The sequence below is a fragment of the Dipodomys merriami genome, unplaced genomic scaffold (genome assembly GCF_024711535.1).
Source record: "Dipodomys merriami isolate MVZ:Mamm:240054 unplaced genomic scaffold, mDipMer1.0.p SCAF_5, whole genome shotgun sequence".
Classification (NCBI taxonomy): domain Eukaryota; kingdom Metazoa; phylum Chordata; class Mammalia; order Rodentia; family Heteromyidae; genus Dipodomys; species Dipodomys merriami.
The window spans coordinates 30,310,085-30,325,603 of record NW_027206068.1 but is presented as its reverse complement, the minus strand read 5'-3'; the positions used below and the strand labels follow the sequence as shown (position 1 = coordinate 30,325,603).

Genomic DNA, 15,519 nt, shown 5'->3' with positions numbered 1-15,519 from the left:
ATGAAGTGTTCTCCATGAATTTTTCCAGTGTTTTTTAGCTTCTGGACACCTTGTAGACACAGCAGGCCTTGTGTTTTCTACTCCAGGTCCCTGTATATTTGGTGGATTTACTTGCAGTGGAGAACATTAGGAAATCTGCACCTGCAGTGTTTGTCAAGTTCTTTTTGTTTCTTTCTACCATGCAGCCACACAGGAATGCTGTACATGCTGTTCATTCCACGTCCTCTCCTTTTCTTGCATTACTTGCTTCTATATTTCATAATTTCCTCAATAGGGAGTTTGTTTTATATTAGGAAAATATTATACTTCCCTATTCCTGATAGCAGATCTAGTTTTGCTGTAAGAATACTGCAAAAGCTGGGCAGAACTGAAAAGGCCAGGATTCCCATCCACCACAGGGCCAGATGTCCAGCATAAATATTCTGCACTCTGTGCAAAGTGCTCACAATTGGAAATGACTGCTCTATTTCAGCATGGATCAGGAGCTTCGGGATTTGTAGTAGAACTGTAACCCCTCTGTCTTTGAGTAAAATACTGTATTTAAGTTAATGCTTGTATTGGAAGACAGATGCCAGTGCAGTGTGGGTCAGGAGATATTTTGTTGGTCTTTATTGATGTGATATGATGAGATTCAAGATAAGTATAGTAAAACTAAAGGTGTGTTTGTGATATTTCCAGTGTTTTCACTCTTCACATAGCAAAGGCTGACCATATGGCACATGTATATTCACTGTGCTACATTGACAAGATAAACAGAGTCCTAATCCTAGTACTTCCATGCAGGGAACCAGCTTACATAATCTGGAAGGGAAATAATTTTGATAAAGAATGTTTGAACTACTCACCCCTCAACACACACACACATACACACACATATGCACATACATATACACACATCTGTGTATATAAATATAATTGTTGAATTTTGGCATTATTACCATTAAATTTTAATAGGCTGCATTAGTGCTTTAGATTAATACCAAGTAGGGAATCAGGAATCCTATTACTACAATGTCACAGTAGTCAACCTCCTCTGTTCATGGAAAAGCAATGCCTTGTCCTATCTCACAAGAGTCATTACCTTGGACTCTCTGATCTGTCTGTGACAAGTTCTGCTGAAACCTACATGTATCTCTACCTGAGACAAGTATACAACAAAGAACTCTGAGCCTGGGCAGTTTGTTTGTGCTGCTACTTGTCTAAGAGCATTGCACAGAACCCACTAAAAATACACAAGCCTACTTCTCTTCCTGTCACTACAGAGACAATGTTGACGATTAGTATTTTCTTGATTTTTCTTTCAAGCATCCTTTTCAAAAATTAATGACAGTACATGACTTTTTTCTGTTCTGACAGAAAATCACAGAGTTTAGTAGATCAGACAAAGTAGGAAATATATGACAACCCCACAACAACCCAATTTAACAAATGCCCAGCCTGCTTATCTGGAAAGTATGCAATTCTCTTGGGAGCCATATGCTTCATGGCAAGGACAATGTGTTTACCACTGAGTGGCACACGGCATGGTCACATGCCTGCCTATCAGTCTTGTAGAAGATACTTCTGACAAACCATCATAAGTTTTGCTAATTTTATCTGCAAAATTTAGTTAGTGCTCACTCTGATTTATTTCACTAGTCTAAGAGATGTTTTGATAAAACAGTGCTCAAGGCTGCATATAAAATGGAAAATGAAATTAGGGCATATCCCCAAGTATGATACAGATCATAGAATGAAATAAATAGAGGTCAGTTTTAAATTTATTTTTTTCCAAGTCCTTAATGTTGGATATGTATTTGTTTTTAAGCCATAGGATTTCTTTTATGTGTTCCAGTTTATTAAGTTCAAAGGGACTGCTCCACTAGAAAAATGATTTCCACTGGATGAATTCACCCAGAGTACCCAACTGAAAAGTGTGTTGCTGATGGTTGTATTGGAATTATTTCAATCAATTGTAATGGGTTTTACTCAGTGTAAGTCTATGATTCCAAGCTCTTCAAAAATGAAGAAAGAAGTTAGGAGAATGATATGCTATGACACAGTAGGTTGAATATAAATGAGAGTATACTTTTTTTAAAGTTCAAGAGGGGATATTTAATGTTGACCTCATAAAGAAATGAGAAACATTTGAGGAGGCAGGCTTACATGAATGTGAACATTGCCCAATGTATCAAAACATCACACTATATCCCATGAATATGGACAACTTTTTTTGTTTCTCTTCTCAAATTATTAGGTGCCAGTTCTTAGAATTTAAATCAGCATCCATTCTTAACTAGAAATTATAGCATTCTAAACAATGTGTACAACTTTTATCAGGTATGCCTATAGTCCCAGGGTAGAATGTCTTCAATGTTGCCAATGCAAGACCCTGAACTCACACCCCAGTACTCACAAAAAAAATTAAAATTTGAACTCAGAAGACGTTCTTACAAACTCTCATAAGGGATATGTTAGATGATGCCATAGGAATGCATTGCAGATTTCTCTTTGACTAACATGTCCTGGGACACTTTGAACCATAAAATCGCTCACGATCTTATGTAAAGTCACTTACTTGGGAGTTCTAAGAAGAAGATGGCTCTTAGCTGTTTCTCCTAAACCTGAAAATGCTTCTCTTAATAAGGCAAAGCAGAGAACTAAGGCAAAATTGTGATACTTTCCTTTCATGATAGGCTATTCAGATCTTCATCTTGACTCATTGGAAACAATAGCCAAATGCCTGTAGCTTCACTATTTATCAGTTTTCACTTGAAGTCAGTAATTAAGCTATCAATGCAATTGCAGTTCGGAAGGGCATGTAATGAGCTCTTTAGCTTCCAGTGTTTTCGTCCCTCTGATCTACTGACTGGTATTGCTTTATCTGCTCAGCAAGTCTGCAGAAAAGACTGACCTCCCAGCACAGGAAAACCTGATCTGAAAAGGAAGACGGCTTTGGGCACCAGCCTCCTACTTTGTACCTGATGTCTTCCCCAGACCTTCTGTTTTATAAACCTCCAGTCTCAGATTCACTACCTCATGCTTCTTCTGTAAACAAAGCCTGGAGGGGAGATGCCCACCCTGGCCCCTCAAAGGCCCATATGCCCACAGATGCTCTGCACAAACAACTGCAGTCCCTGAGCTGTGGAGGTCTCCCAACCCGTGAGCCGTTTTCTGGATCTACAGTAGTTCTGGCATTCGGTTATGATGATGTGGTTTGGCTTTATATTCATAATGACTGGAATCAACCTTTGCAGCCTCCACAATGCCTACAGATCCTTCTCACAGAAACCTCAGAGACCCCTGCTCAGTGGCAGCAGCTGTCAGTTTAGGGGTCAGCAATGTTGTGCTCTCCAGAGACCTGTTCCTTCCCCCACTGAAACATTGACGTGTAGTCCAGCCTAAGGTCTTAAACACTAAATTTCATGTTTTCTCCACCCCAGCTTTCAAGCTTTATTCCTGCATCTAATTTGCATGAGGATCCTAAACTCTAGACCCACAGGGTTTTTCTCAGTACAGAAGCTATGAGAATTAGCATAAATTAACCCCAAGCTCTGAAACAGTATCCTGATGCTCACTATCAGGAAAGCATAACAAATTGTGCAGCTTATAAATGTGGTTTTTCCTCTTTTGAATTTCCCTTATATTTTTTCCATATTTTTTACCATCTGTCTCTGTACAATAAAAGAACTTCTAATTTCATCAGCATTTGGCTCAATTTTTTTTCAAGTAATCGAAACTTCTATATGCTCATTGGCTTTTGTTTGCATTCAATTTAAGGGTATTTTTTCCACTTTTTAATTTTAATTTACTTTTGAATGAGGGAATATGAACATGAATGTAGTGTATAGGAAGATGTAATATAAGAAGTCTTGTTTTTTCTCCTACCTTCCATTTTTCTATCTCTATAGTTAAGCAGTTTTGTTTAGCATCTAGCTTGTGTGTGTGTGTGTGTGTGTGTGTGTGTGTGTGTGTGTGTGTGTGTGTGTGTGTGTGTGTGTTAAGAAGCTCCTGAGTGTCCTTAGCAATATATTCCTAACTCTAGATCTTTAGCAGATACCAGATCCTCATGAATTCTACAAGGTACTAACCCTCTCTTCAAGGAGGCCAGCGACACTAGAATTTCCCTTCTTCCTTGTGGTCATATACTCTAATCTTTTCTTGGTTTTTCTAAACTGGATGTAAAGAAATCTCTATTCTGCCTTATTTGATAGTAGATCATAAGACTTCCATTTCAAAACAGGTGGTGCCCCCTACTCTTGTAGGAAGGAATGCTGCAGAAGCCAACAAGAATCTAAACAGATAGGCCTTGCTAGGCCTTCCCTTTTATTAGTGTTAGATCATAACACTTTTGCCCAATGACATTTCTACATAATTATTCACATTTCCATCATGCTGTATGCAATGATGTCCGTATAAAAATTTGAAAGTATAGGGTTCTGAGAGCTTCTGGGCAACAAAACACATGCAGAAATTCCTGGAGGGCAGTGTACCAAAGACATCTCAAATTCTTCCTCTCTTGATCAATGTCCTTTGCAGAAATTTCTTTATTTCTTCTACTTCCTTCCTTCCGTCCCTCCCTTCCTCCGACCCTCCCTCCCTCCCTCCCTCCCTCCCTCTTTTCCTTCCTTCCTTATTTCTTTCCTTCTTCTTTCCTTCCTCCCTTACTTTCTTGCTTTCTTTGCACTAGTATTGGAGCGTGACATTGGGCAGTGTCTGGGCATTGTCTCAGCATTTGTCACTCAAGGCTAGCATTCTACCACTTGAAGCACTGCTCTGCTTTTGGCTTTCTAGGGGTTAATTGGATATGAAGACTCATATGGACTTTCCTGCCCAGGCTGGCTTTAACCCTTGATCTTCTTACCTCAGTCTCTTGAATAGCTAGGATTATAGGCAGAGGGCATTGTAATTTTATTTATTTATTTTTGTATATATTTTTATTGTAAAGATACTGTACAGAGGAGTTACAGTTACATAAGTAAGGTAATGAGTCCATTTCCTATAGAGCATTATTAACTCCTCCTTTGTTTTTCCCCTACCATCCCTTCCCTCACCAACTCCTCCCTCTCCCACCACCCCGAAGTTGTAAAGTTCATTTTCAACATAATGTCTTGTACATCTCATTGTTACAATGGGTCAACCTGCCATTTCTTTTACAATGAACTGGTAAGTGTTTTCCTCCATTGTATAGCCTACTCTAGCAAACTAATCAAACCAAGGAGTAAGTTGTGAGACCTCTTTTTTAAAGCATGGGTAAAATAACCTGAGCCTTGTGTTTGGCATCTGAAGTTGGGAAGGCAGGCTTAGAGACTGAGCCTCTCCCCACTCACCACCCCCCCTCCCCGTCCCAAATGGTGGGATCAGACAGTATCTCCCAGGAGTGACAGGACAGAATTGAATTAGAATATTCCTAGCTAGTATTCACTGCTACAGAATTGCCTTCTGGCCTGGCATGTGGGAAAATCCAAATACATCTGCTGTCAAAAGTGGGTGGGCTGTATTGTGGGAGTCCAGTAGGAAAAAATGAGTTTGAGCTTTGATTTCTACTGTTACATCAGATTGAGCTTTACATATTTTTCCTTCAATTTAAAAATGTTTACTAAGAATGTTAGCTCTTTATCCCTTTATCAGGGTGAAATATGCCTATATAAATGTCTAATTATTTGATATTTAATAAATATTTTCTCCATCTGTCATATATTTTTTAACTTTTATTACAGTATATATAGCTATAAAATAGATTGCTTTCTACTTTTGCAGTCGTATTTGTCATTTGTAATGTGATTTTAAAAAGTCCTCATACCCGTGTTATAAAGGATTTTCCCCTAATGTTAATAAGGTTTTATGTCTTTTATACTTGGAATAACCTATGTATGGTAAATTGACTAAAAACCTATGTGTTTAAACAATCTCAGTTGTTCTTGTTGTGGGTTGAACTCAGGGCACTGCCTCTGACATGTTTTGCACAAGGCTAGTGTTCTACTACTTGAGTCACAGCTCCACTTCAGGTTTTATGTTAGTTAGAGATAAAGAGTTTCCTGCCTGGGCTTGCTTCAAACTATGATCCTTAGGTCTCAGCCTCCTGAGCAGCTAGGATTACAGACATGAATCATTGGTGTCCAGTTTTTTGTTTTGTTTTGTTTTACCATTTTCTACCATAGGAATTTCTGCCAATGTCTTTCTCTCATGCCCTTCCTGCCCCTTCTACCCCCACCCCCACACCCCAGTCTCTCTTTCTCTCTTTCTGCATTGTGTGTTCCTGTTTGGCTGCCTTTGCTTCATTTTTATAGCTGACCGGTAGTACATACAATAATCAGAACATGAAGTTTGAAGTACATAGGCATGGTGGAGTAGTTAAATCTAGCTAATCAACATATGCCATACCTCACATTATTTATCATTTTTTTGTGCTGGGAACACTCTTTTTACATAATTATAGCTCAACAAGAAGAATAAATTTTAAGGGACCTATTGAACAACAAGGTTACAGGTTAATGATGATAAGTTTTATATTTATAGCTTTGTAAATTGGTAATTCACCCTTAATTATTTCCATTCTTCCATATAAATTTGCTGTAACATTTCCTCTCCTCTTCTGCATTGTCATTATTCAGTATTTTCATTCTTGCTTATAGAGAATCTACAATGTCAGTACATAGTTCTTCTCCGATGTGGTATTTAGAGTTGTTTAATTTCTAAGTAAAAGTTCTTTGTAGTTTTCTTACTACTCTTTATTATATTATAGTCAGAAATTATTATTTTAATTATTTCTGGTTGGAATGTAAGATTTATTATAATATGTAGACAATTTTGGAGACTATTTTCCTGAGTATACTTTCTCAGTGGATGGGAGCAAGAACCCATATATATTCCTAATTAACCATAATGACTAGTTCTTTTGTATCTGTAATTTTGCCACTTTGATTTATTCTTAAAAGCAAAATGATTGTTGTTTGTGTATTTCTTATAGCTTCTTCTGTAGTTGTTTATAAAGGTGGCTTGCGTTCTTCAGTACACTGATATTTATAACTGGTATACCTTCAGTATCAACAGGAACTTCTATTGTTATAAATTTCTTGTCATGTTTAATATTTTGACTTGAAGTCTTCAGTCTGATAGTGAGATTATAATCCTATTTTTAATTTTAATTTATTTTTATTTATTTCTATTTGTTTGGCATATGTTTGCCCAACCCTCTAAGTTTTGCATTTTCTGAATAACTTTATTCAATGTGTATTTTTTTTTTACCCTTGGTAAAAAATCTTTCCTATTTCCTGTCTTCTGCCATTAAATACATGTTTGAAGCCAGGGAATGAGAACAATCTAAAATTGATAAAGATGAGTGAGACAGTATTTGTTCTATTGAAATAGGCAAACACGAAAGCACATAGAAAAGCAGAATAGCTTTTCTTTTCTTTTTCTCTTCTTCCTAGAAGTGAGCCTTTACAATACAATATAGTTTTATTGTTTTCAAAAAGTAAAAGCCACCCCAAGCAAGATCATGTATACCTATTCTACAGGTGTAAATATACTTTAAAATGAATTTTGACCCAAATTGTTTTGATGGATGTATATTTTGTCTCATTTCAGGATACGAAAGTATTTACTAACATGCTAGAGTTCGATGATCACTGGCCTTAGTATATCCTTCCAATCCGCATTTTAATAAAAGGCACTAGATACACTATCCTGTGATTTGAACTCAGGGACCAATTTTTAGTAGAACAGGTACTCCACTATTTGAGCTTCACCTCTTGTCTCAAATAAACTTTTATTTTTTTTTGTCAGTCATGGGGCCTGAACTCTGAGCCTGGGCGCTGTCCCTCAGCTCTTCAGCTCAAGGCTAGCGCTCTACCACTTAAGCCATATCACCACTTCCGGCCTTTTCTGCTTATGTGGTATTGAGGAATAGAACTCAGGGCCTCATGCATACAAAGCAAGCACTCTACCACTGAGCCACCTTCCCAGCTTTCAAATGAACTATTTTTTAATAGCTAGGATTTGATAAAAATATATATATATATGGGTAATTATTTCCTTAATCTTCCCTTCCAAGATGAACCACATGTTTGGCTGCAGAGATGCTGTGTTCAGCTACAAAGTGCACCTCTCCCACCCCTGAGCCCCTGGTTCAGTCCTAAAAGCAATTATGCCATGTTACCATGTTAACTTCCCCAAACCAGAGAAGTTCTGAATCTCAAAACCTATATATCCTCAAAGCTTTTGGATGAACAATGAATCTGCATTTAACAAATAGTACTGAAAAGCAAAGCCATTCACATGTTTCCTATGAGGCTTTACATTAATGCCTTTTTTATAAAATAAGTTTCTTATTGCGAAAGAATACTGTACAGAAGAGGGGTTACAGTTACATGAGCAAAGTAATGAGAACATTTCTAATCAAGCATTGTTGTCTCCTCTGATTTTCCCCTACCATCCCTCTTTTGTAAAGGAGAAGCTGGAAGTCTGATAACATATAAAAAAGTGGAAGGATGTAGACCCTGTAGTCCAAAATTCTTTGAGAATTTATCATTACTAAATTATTAGGAAAATAATAAAAGATTAATGCTATGTGTCTACACCAGGTGATACATATGGATAAAACTAGACAGCCTCCAATGAATTTTTTGGAGGACTGTAGAATTATACAAACTTGGGAATAGCAGATTACCACTATACAAGCTTAAACTGGTATGATGTGGTAACATCCATTTACATTGAAAGATATCCTTGATATTTTGTCAAGGAGACATTTCAGGTTTAAAAATTAATATGCATCATCAGATGCAATTTCTTTATAAGTTATTTGCATTAACATAGAAAATAATGGAAATACATTCACCAAAATGGTAATGTCTGGATGGTAGAACTGTAACTAATTCTGATTTCGTTTTGATTACTATGATTCTTTTTCTATACTAGCATGTCTAACTATTATATTAATGACACTGCTAAATATTACTGTACTATTTAAGCATGTCAATATCACGTCTTAGTTTTGAAATTATATATATATGAAATTGCTATCTATCAAAAGAAATATTACATTCTTCATCTTTATTAAAGTTCCTTAGAAGAGGCTTAGTTTGGCTATTTGCTGGGATTTCACTCCTGTAATCCTAGCTAACAGGAGGCTGAGATCCAGAGGATTGCAGTTTGAAGCCAGCATGGAAAGAAAAATCTGGAAAACTCAACCTCTTTAATAAACAGCACAAAAGTAGGCCAGAGGTGTGTGACTCAAGTGGTAGAGCACCACTTGAGCAAGCAAGCCCAGCAAGCATGAGGTTTTTTAATTCAAACTCTAGTAGTGACAAATATGCAAAAATATAAAGGCTGGGTGTGTACAAAAATAGCATCAAGAAGCAAAGCATAGCTTTCAAATGACGTCTTCATGCCAATAGTACAATTTATAGTATTGTTGACGTTTTCAGTGTGTTTGCGTATTAAAATTAACCATGGAAAATTGGAGACATGAACCATATTGTTAAGGAAATCATGCTTAGAATTTCAGACTTTAAAATATGCCCAGTGAATATAAACTGGCAGCATTCAAATTCTGACCCACATGGAGTAAACCGCACACTAACCAGCTCCAATGGTAGAGGATCAATTGGGAATTTATACTGTCTTTGTTTCAGTCATCTGAAACAATTTGCAATCCTCAGAAATATATTTTGAAAATGTGATTTTTATCCTGAAATGCTCCTTTAGCAACACAAATAAGTAAGAGGACCGTATGCACTTTTGGGAAAGCAATTTGCCTTCTGGGTTGCACAGAATGGTGATAACGTGATGATAAGCCGTCCTACTGCTTGGCGTGGGTAAAATAGCTAGACCCAGCAGTCGATCTGCAGAGGAGACAGCTCAGCGTCTTAACTGCCAATTTTCAAATCACTGCTTCTTCCACTTCCTACAAGATGCATCTGAAATTTGGTGCTAACTCGGAGTGTTTTATTCTGCCTTGGTAGACCGTTTCTGCAATCCATGAACAATTAAATTATATTACTTTTTTATGAGGAAATTGTGATATCTGTGCTTTATTTACTGAAAGAAATAACTCTTTTTATTTTGCAGAGCTTCCGTATGGCTGGGAAAAAATCGATGATCCCATATATGGCACTTATTATGTCGAGTAAGTCTCTAAGTGTGACATCCACTTGTTATTAAGATGTCATGAAATTGTGTTAGTATTTCATTCATTGAGCATGTGTGGCTAATGGCCCCTTTAATTCACTTTTCCTCCTACTTCGAAGTATCCACAGAGACTCCAGCCGGACTAGCTAGCAGTTTCTCAGTTCTCCAGCTGGCTGATTTGTCATTCCTTCCCTTTCTAAACACCAACTGGAAAAGTGGGTTTCACACTGTCCTTTAAATGAGTAATAATTAAAGAAGCTGAAGTGAATACCTTTCATTTTGCAATCAAAATGTTAGGGGCTGATTGCTTGTGCAAAAGAGAAATTCCATTAAAACAGATTTCAAAGTCAATTAAATGAATCAGTCACAATTTCCAGTTGAATGATAAAATAAAATTCAGACATTTTTCTCTTTTAAGGATTTCATTTCAAATCAATAGTGTTCTTTCAGTAGATTGGATTTCATTCTATTACTTATTGGAAGAAGAATTGCATTAATATACCTTACAGTATGAACTACCCATATCTATGCATTCTTTAGAGTACAGAACAAGGAATGAACTATATATGCATATATTTATTAGGAAAATAAAATATTATTCATAATTTTCCAAAGTGGAATGTGATTTGGGTGCTGGTGGTTCACTCATGTAATCCTAGTTACTTAGGAGGATGAGATCTGAGAATTGTAGTTCAAAACCAGCCTGGACAGAAAAGTCCTTGAGACTCTTATCTTCCATTAACTGGCAGAGAGCTCTATGTAGAACTGTCACTCAAGTCGTAGAGCATCAGCTTGAACAAAAAATAGCCAAAGTGTGAGGGTGTAGGTTCAAGTCTCCATACTAGCACCAAAAAAAAAGTTTAAAATGATTTATTTTTACAGAACTATCTTTTCTGATAGAGAATGTTTTACTATTATCTACTGTGTTTCTATAGTTATTTGGCAAAATAACAAAGCCTACATATTCCTATGGGAAACACATTATCCAAAGAATGCTAAATTGTAAAATTAACGGCTTTTACCTCATGTGTCAAGATTTAACTCTGCTCTAAATACATTCTGTTTAAGAGTAATAATATAGGTGGTTAGGGGTTGTAGATTAGAGGCTATTTTTTTTCTTTCTTTCTTTTTTTTATTGTGAAAATACCATACAGAGGGGTTACAATTACATGGGCAAGATAATGAGTACATTTCTTATCAAGCATTGTTGCCTTCTCCTTTGTTTCCCCTTCCCATCCCTTCCCATCTCTATCTCTCCCATCCCCCTACCCCCCATCAAAGTTGTAAAATTCATTTTTCCACATAACGATTTGTTCATCCCATTTTTACTAAACTTTTTGCAACAATATCTAAACAGCTATTGACTTGTATTAGATGCCAAGCTCTTCTTTGCAGTGAAAATGTACAGTTCAGTTAGACCTACATACTCCCCACCCTTGAGCATCTCCTGCATAAGCAGTCCTTTGACCTCCTGTGATCCTTTGACCTAATGCTTTCATTTGGGGAAGCATCAATTTTGCTCCCACAGTCCATCATTTCCAGATTCATTGTCAAGTTGACCTTGGTTCATTTGCCATATGCAACCTTCCAGCATATCATCTAGTCCTTCTTGTGAGGTACATGCTCCATAAGTACAAAAGATAAATATACAGATGTATCTCTAATTGCAAACATGAAGGAGAAGCAACTCTAAGGAGTTATAAATTCTTTGAGTCCCACTAAATTTCTAATCTATTAGGACCCCTGCATTTTAATTGATATAAATAAATAATGAGTATTATAAATACTCACGAATTTTAATCATAACGTACTTGTAATTCCCAAATAAATTTAACAGTAAATGCAATACATTCTTTCACCTTGAATGCTGGGGATCAAGCCCAGGGCGTTATACATGCCAGATAAACAATCCACCACTGAGCATGTCCCCACCTTTTCTTCCTTAACTGAATCACTTAATCACCTGTCTTATGCCTAAATCTAAGACACTGAGCCTAAGCTAATAAGACATTTCTGTACAAGAAAATAGAAGTGAGGTCTGTGGCATACCGGATGTCCTCTTCATACATGGCCTCTCAGAATAATTGAATAAAAGCCTTTCCCTTCATCCAGATGTTGGCAAACTCCATAAAGATTCAAATGTTTTAGGCAGCCACAAAGCCTCTACTCAGTTCTATCTTTATAGTTTGAAATACGCCATGGGCAATACTTATCTGCATGGATAAGGCTAGTTTCTAAGAAACCTTGTTTAGAAAAGCAGACAGCTGACCAAATTTTGTCTGCAAGTCACACTGCTGATCCCTGTCCCGTTGTAATTCTTCAGATTGTCATTTCATATCCTCAGCTCCTTTCTTTTTTTAATTTCATTTTATTGTCAAGGTGATATACAGAAAGTTACATATGTAAGCTAATGAGTACATTTATTGTCAAACATGTTACCCCCTCCCTCAGCTTCTTTCAAACTGAATTCCAAAGAAGCAGAAACTTTATTTAACTCAAACCTGTTTGCTCTGCACCCACACAACAGAAAATCTGAGTTCTGCTTGCTTCTGTCTTCAAAGACCTGCCACTGTAGACCTCAGTCATTAATTATTGAATGGCACATTGACTAGCGCCCTAAAAGTACATTGTGCTTTTTATATTTGTATGTTGAATCATTGTCTTTGTATTTGTTTAAAATATACTTCTTTTTACACTTCTCCCCTTCATTTCTTAGGTAGCATAATCATTGTCAGAACAATTTTCAGAATTCAGTCATGTTCGTGTAATTAGATCAGAAGAATATGTCTCATAGTTGTAGATTCGAGTGATTGTGAGGCCATATATACAAATTATTGAAAGTCAAAATAGTTTAACTCCCTTCTAGTTGTCTCTACTAATATCAATAATTAGATGTCTGAGCATAAGAGGCTGAGCAGAACAGTGAGATACACACTTATAACTCGATAATACAGATAAAATGTCAAGTAAAATCCTATCCCAGTATTACTCAGAAACATTTTTGATAAATTGTCAATGGAATTGATACTTGATTCATTCTATATAATGCATGCATCAATTTAATGAATATCTTCCACTAGAGCAAAGACAATTTGTCAAATATTTTAGTAAAAATACACCTATTGACCTAGTTTCTTTCAGCTGTACATGTCATATTCATTGTACCTATTATCTATTGGTTCTTTCTACCTGTTATCTATTGGTTCTGAATAGTAATTTTGTTTACAGAAGTTATATAAGTACAAGTATAATCATGTAGTCATTATTTTTAATCTGTAGGCTGTTTGTTGGAGATAAAGGCTACTTAATTTTTTTTCTGATGCATTTGGTTGGGTTTCAACTTTTTTCCCCTAATTTCTAATAGATTGTTATACAGAAAAGATAGATTTCTGATCTAAGTTAAGTAAGTATACCAACTTTTCTATCAGAAATATAAGCTACAAACTTCCTACCATAAGCTGTTAGGCATATCATCATGATAATGTTAATACCAACATCTTAAGAAGTCATATTTAAGATTTTAATATTACTAATTAATTTTAGCTGGGTGCTGATAGCTAGCTACTATGGAAACTGAGAGCAGAAGGACCATAATTTAAGGACAGCCTGAACAAAAACTTTGTGAGACTCTATCTTAAACTTAACTAGCAATACCAGGACTGGAGGTATAACTGACATGGTAGAGTTCCAGTCTAGCAAGCTTAAGGTACTAAGTTCAAACCCCAATTCCACCATTTCATTTAAAAAGCAGGTCTATCTTTATGGTATCTCTGCAGTCCAGAAAACATTGATTCACCAATGTTACTTGTGACAATAGTGACTTCTCTGTAAAACTGTCATTTTTATGTTTAATTACATACTCACTTATTCAATTAGAGATATCAGTAACAAACTATAAAAAGCATTCTACATTTCTTAGCAGTAGCAAAAACAACAGCAACAACAAAACCCTCTCAATGTATGGACACCACAGGGCCACTTAAGCAGTTAACCACTCTCCAACAGACAGAGCCCTCAGAGCAGAGTAAAATCAGTGCTGTGCTTCAGACTCCTCAACCAGACATTTTCCTATCGGCCACACACAGGCAGATATGAATTCAAGTCATCAGTAGCAGAAGAGGTTGTTTACATAGCTGGAAACTGAGCAGATATTGACCACAACAACTGACTTATCTACTGTGCATCTATACTGTCCCCTCCAATTTCACCTTTAAAATTGAAGGGATAATACATTCAAAACCAGAAAATATCATCATCATCATCATCATCAACAACAACAACAACCTCTACATACCCAAATAGTTGATATTTATTGATTGTTTAGGATGTATCATGGGTTAGGTTGAATATTCACTTGTCTTTGGGACATATATTATCCTCTACAGTGACAATAAGGTAAATCATCTTAAATTCACAGATGAGGAAATTCATGCTGCCCACACTGCCCTAGCAGATGAGCTCCTGGGCTAAGTATATGACCACAAGGTCCAGGCCCTCCACCGCAAAGGCACTAGGCAATGCAGTTGGGAGCAAGACCTGAAAGCAGAGACATTCTAACTGTGTGGCCCTTAGCAAAAGGACGTGAGCACCCTTTTGGAGCAGCTGATGCATCTCTACATACATAACTGCACTGCTCTGTATTTTATAGGACCTCAAAACCCATTCATCATCCTTTTTTTTTCCATTTCCTGTGAGAGCCAGTCATATAGAGTGAGGTTTACTTTATGTAGCAGCAGAACCAATTCAGTCCAATTTTTCTTGACAGACACTAAATCCGTGCTTGGGTAGCACTTACCCGTGTATTAAGAAGTCCGAAAGCTACTAACTGGAAATGTAACTGTCACCGTTCTTAAAGAAAGGGAAAAAAATTAATGCAAAAATGTGCAAAATGTAGAGTTGAACAGCTGTGACTTTTGTACAAATGTGGCTTTTCTCTTCTCTTTTGTGAAATTATGTCTGCTGGGGTACATTTTGCTTTCAATGGCAGATACACAATTTGCTTAACTAGCTAGCCCAGAAGACAATTTCCTGGGACAGGCTTCATGCTAAGCTGCCTCTTCTGGAACCAAAAGAGAAGTACAGTGTAAAACTATAGGCACAACCATAGTGGAGACTGGCAGATGTGATTTTCATGTAAGGGTTTTACAAGGTTTTTCACGTGGTATCACACAGCTGCTACTATAAAACATTACTGTGTGCGATTGTAGGAAGTATGGAAAATGCTGCATAATATCTTCAATGTAATATTTAGTGGCAAAAGCAAAATTGCATTCATTTCCTGGCTAATGGTGAGATCTGTGATGATGTAGCAAGTTGAAAAGTGGTTAGAGAGAATTTTATCTCACATCCTGTCATAAGATTAGTTCTTCTTTCTTTCATGCCATTGAGTAGGTTGTTTTTTTTTAA

The 15,519-nt window shown here is 36.6% G+C and overlaps 1 protein-coding gene across 4 annotated transcripts in view; it reads left to right on the top strand.

Annotated features, from left to right (window-relative positions):
• Magi2 (membrane associated guanylate kinase, WW and PDZ domain containing 2) overlaps positions 1–15,519 on the top strand; it is a 1,319,799-nt gene that overhangs the window by 975,255 nt on the left and 329,025 nt on the right. For all 4 annotated transcript variants that reach the window (XM_069996345.1, XM_069996344.1, XM_069996347.1 and 1 more), the window contains exon 7: positions 10,054–10,111. In XM_069996345.1, coding sequence (XP_069852446.1) covers positions 10,054–10,111 — 58 coding nt within the window. The remainder of the gene's footprint in view (positions 1–10,053; positions 10,112–15,519) is intronic.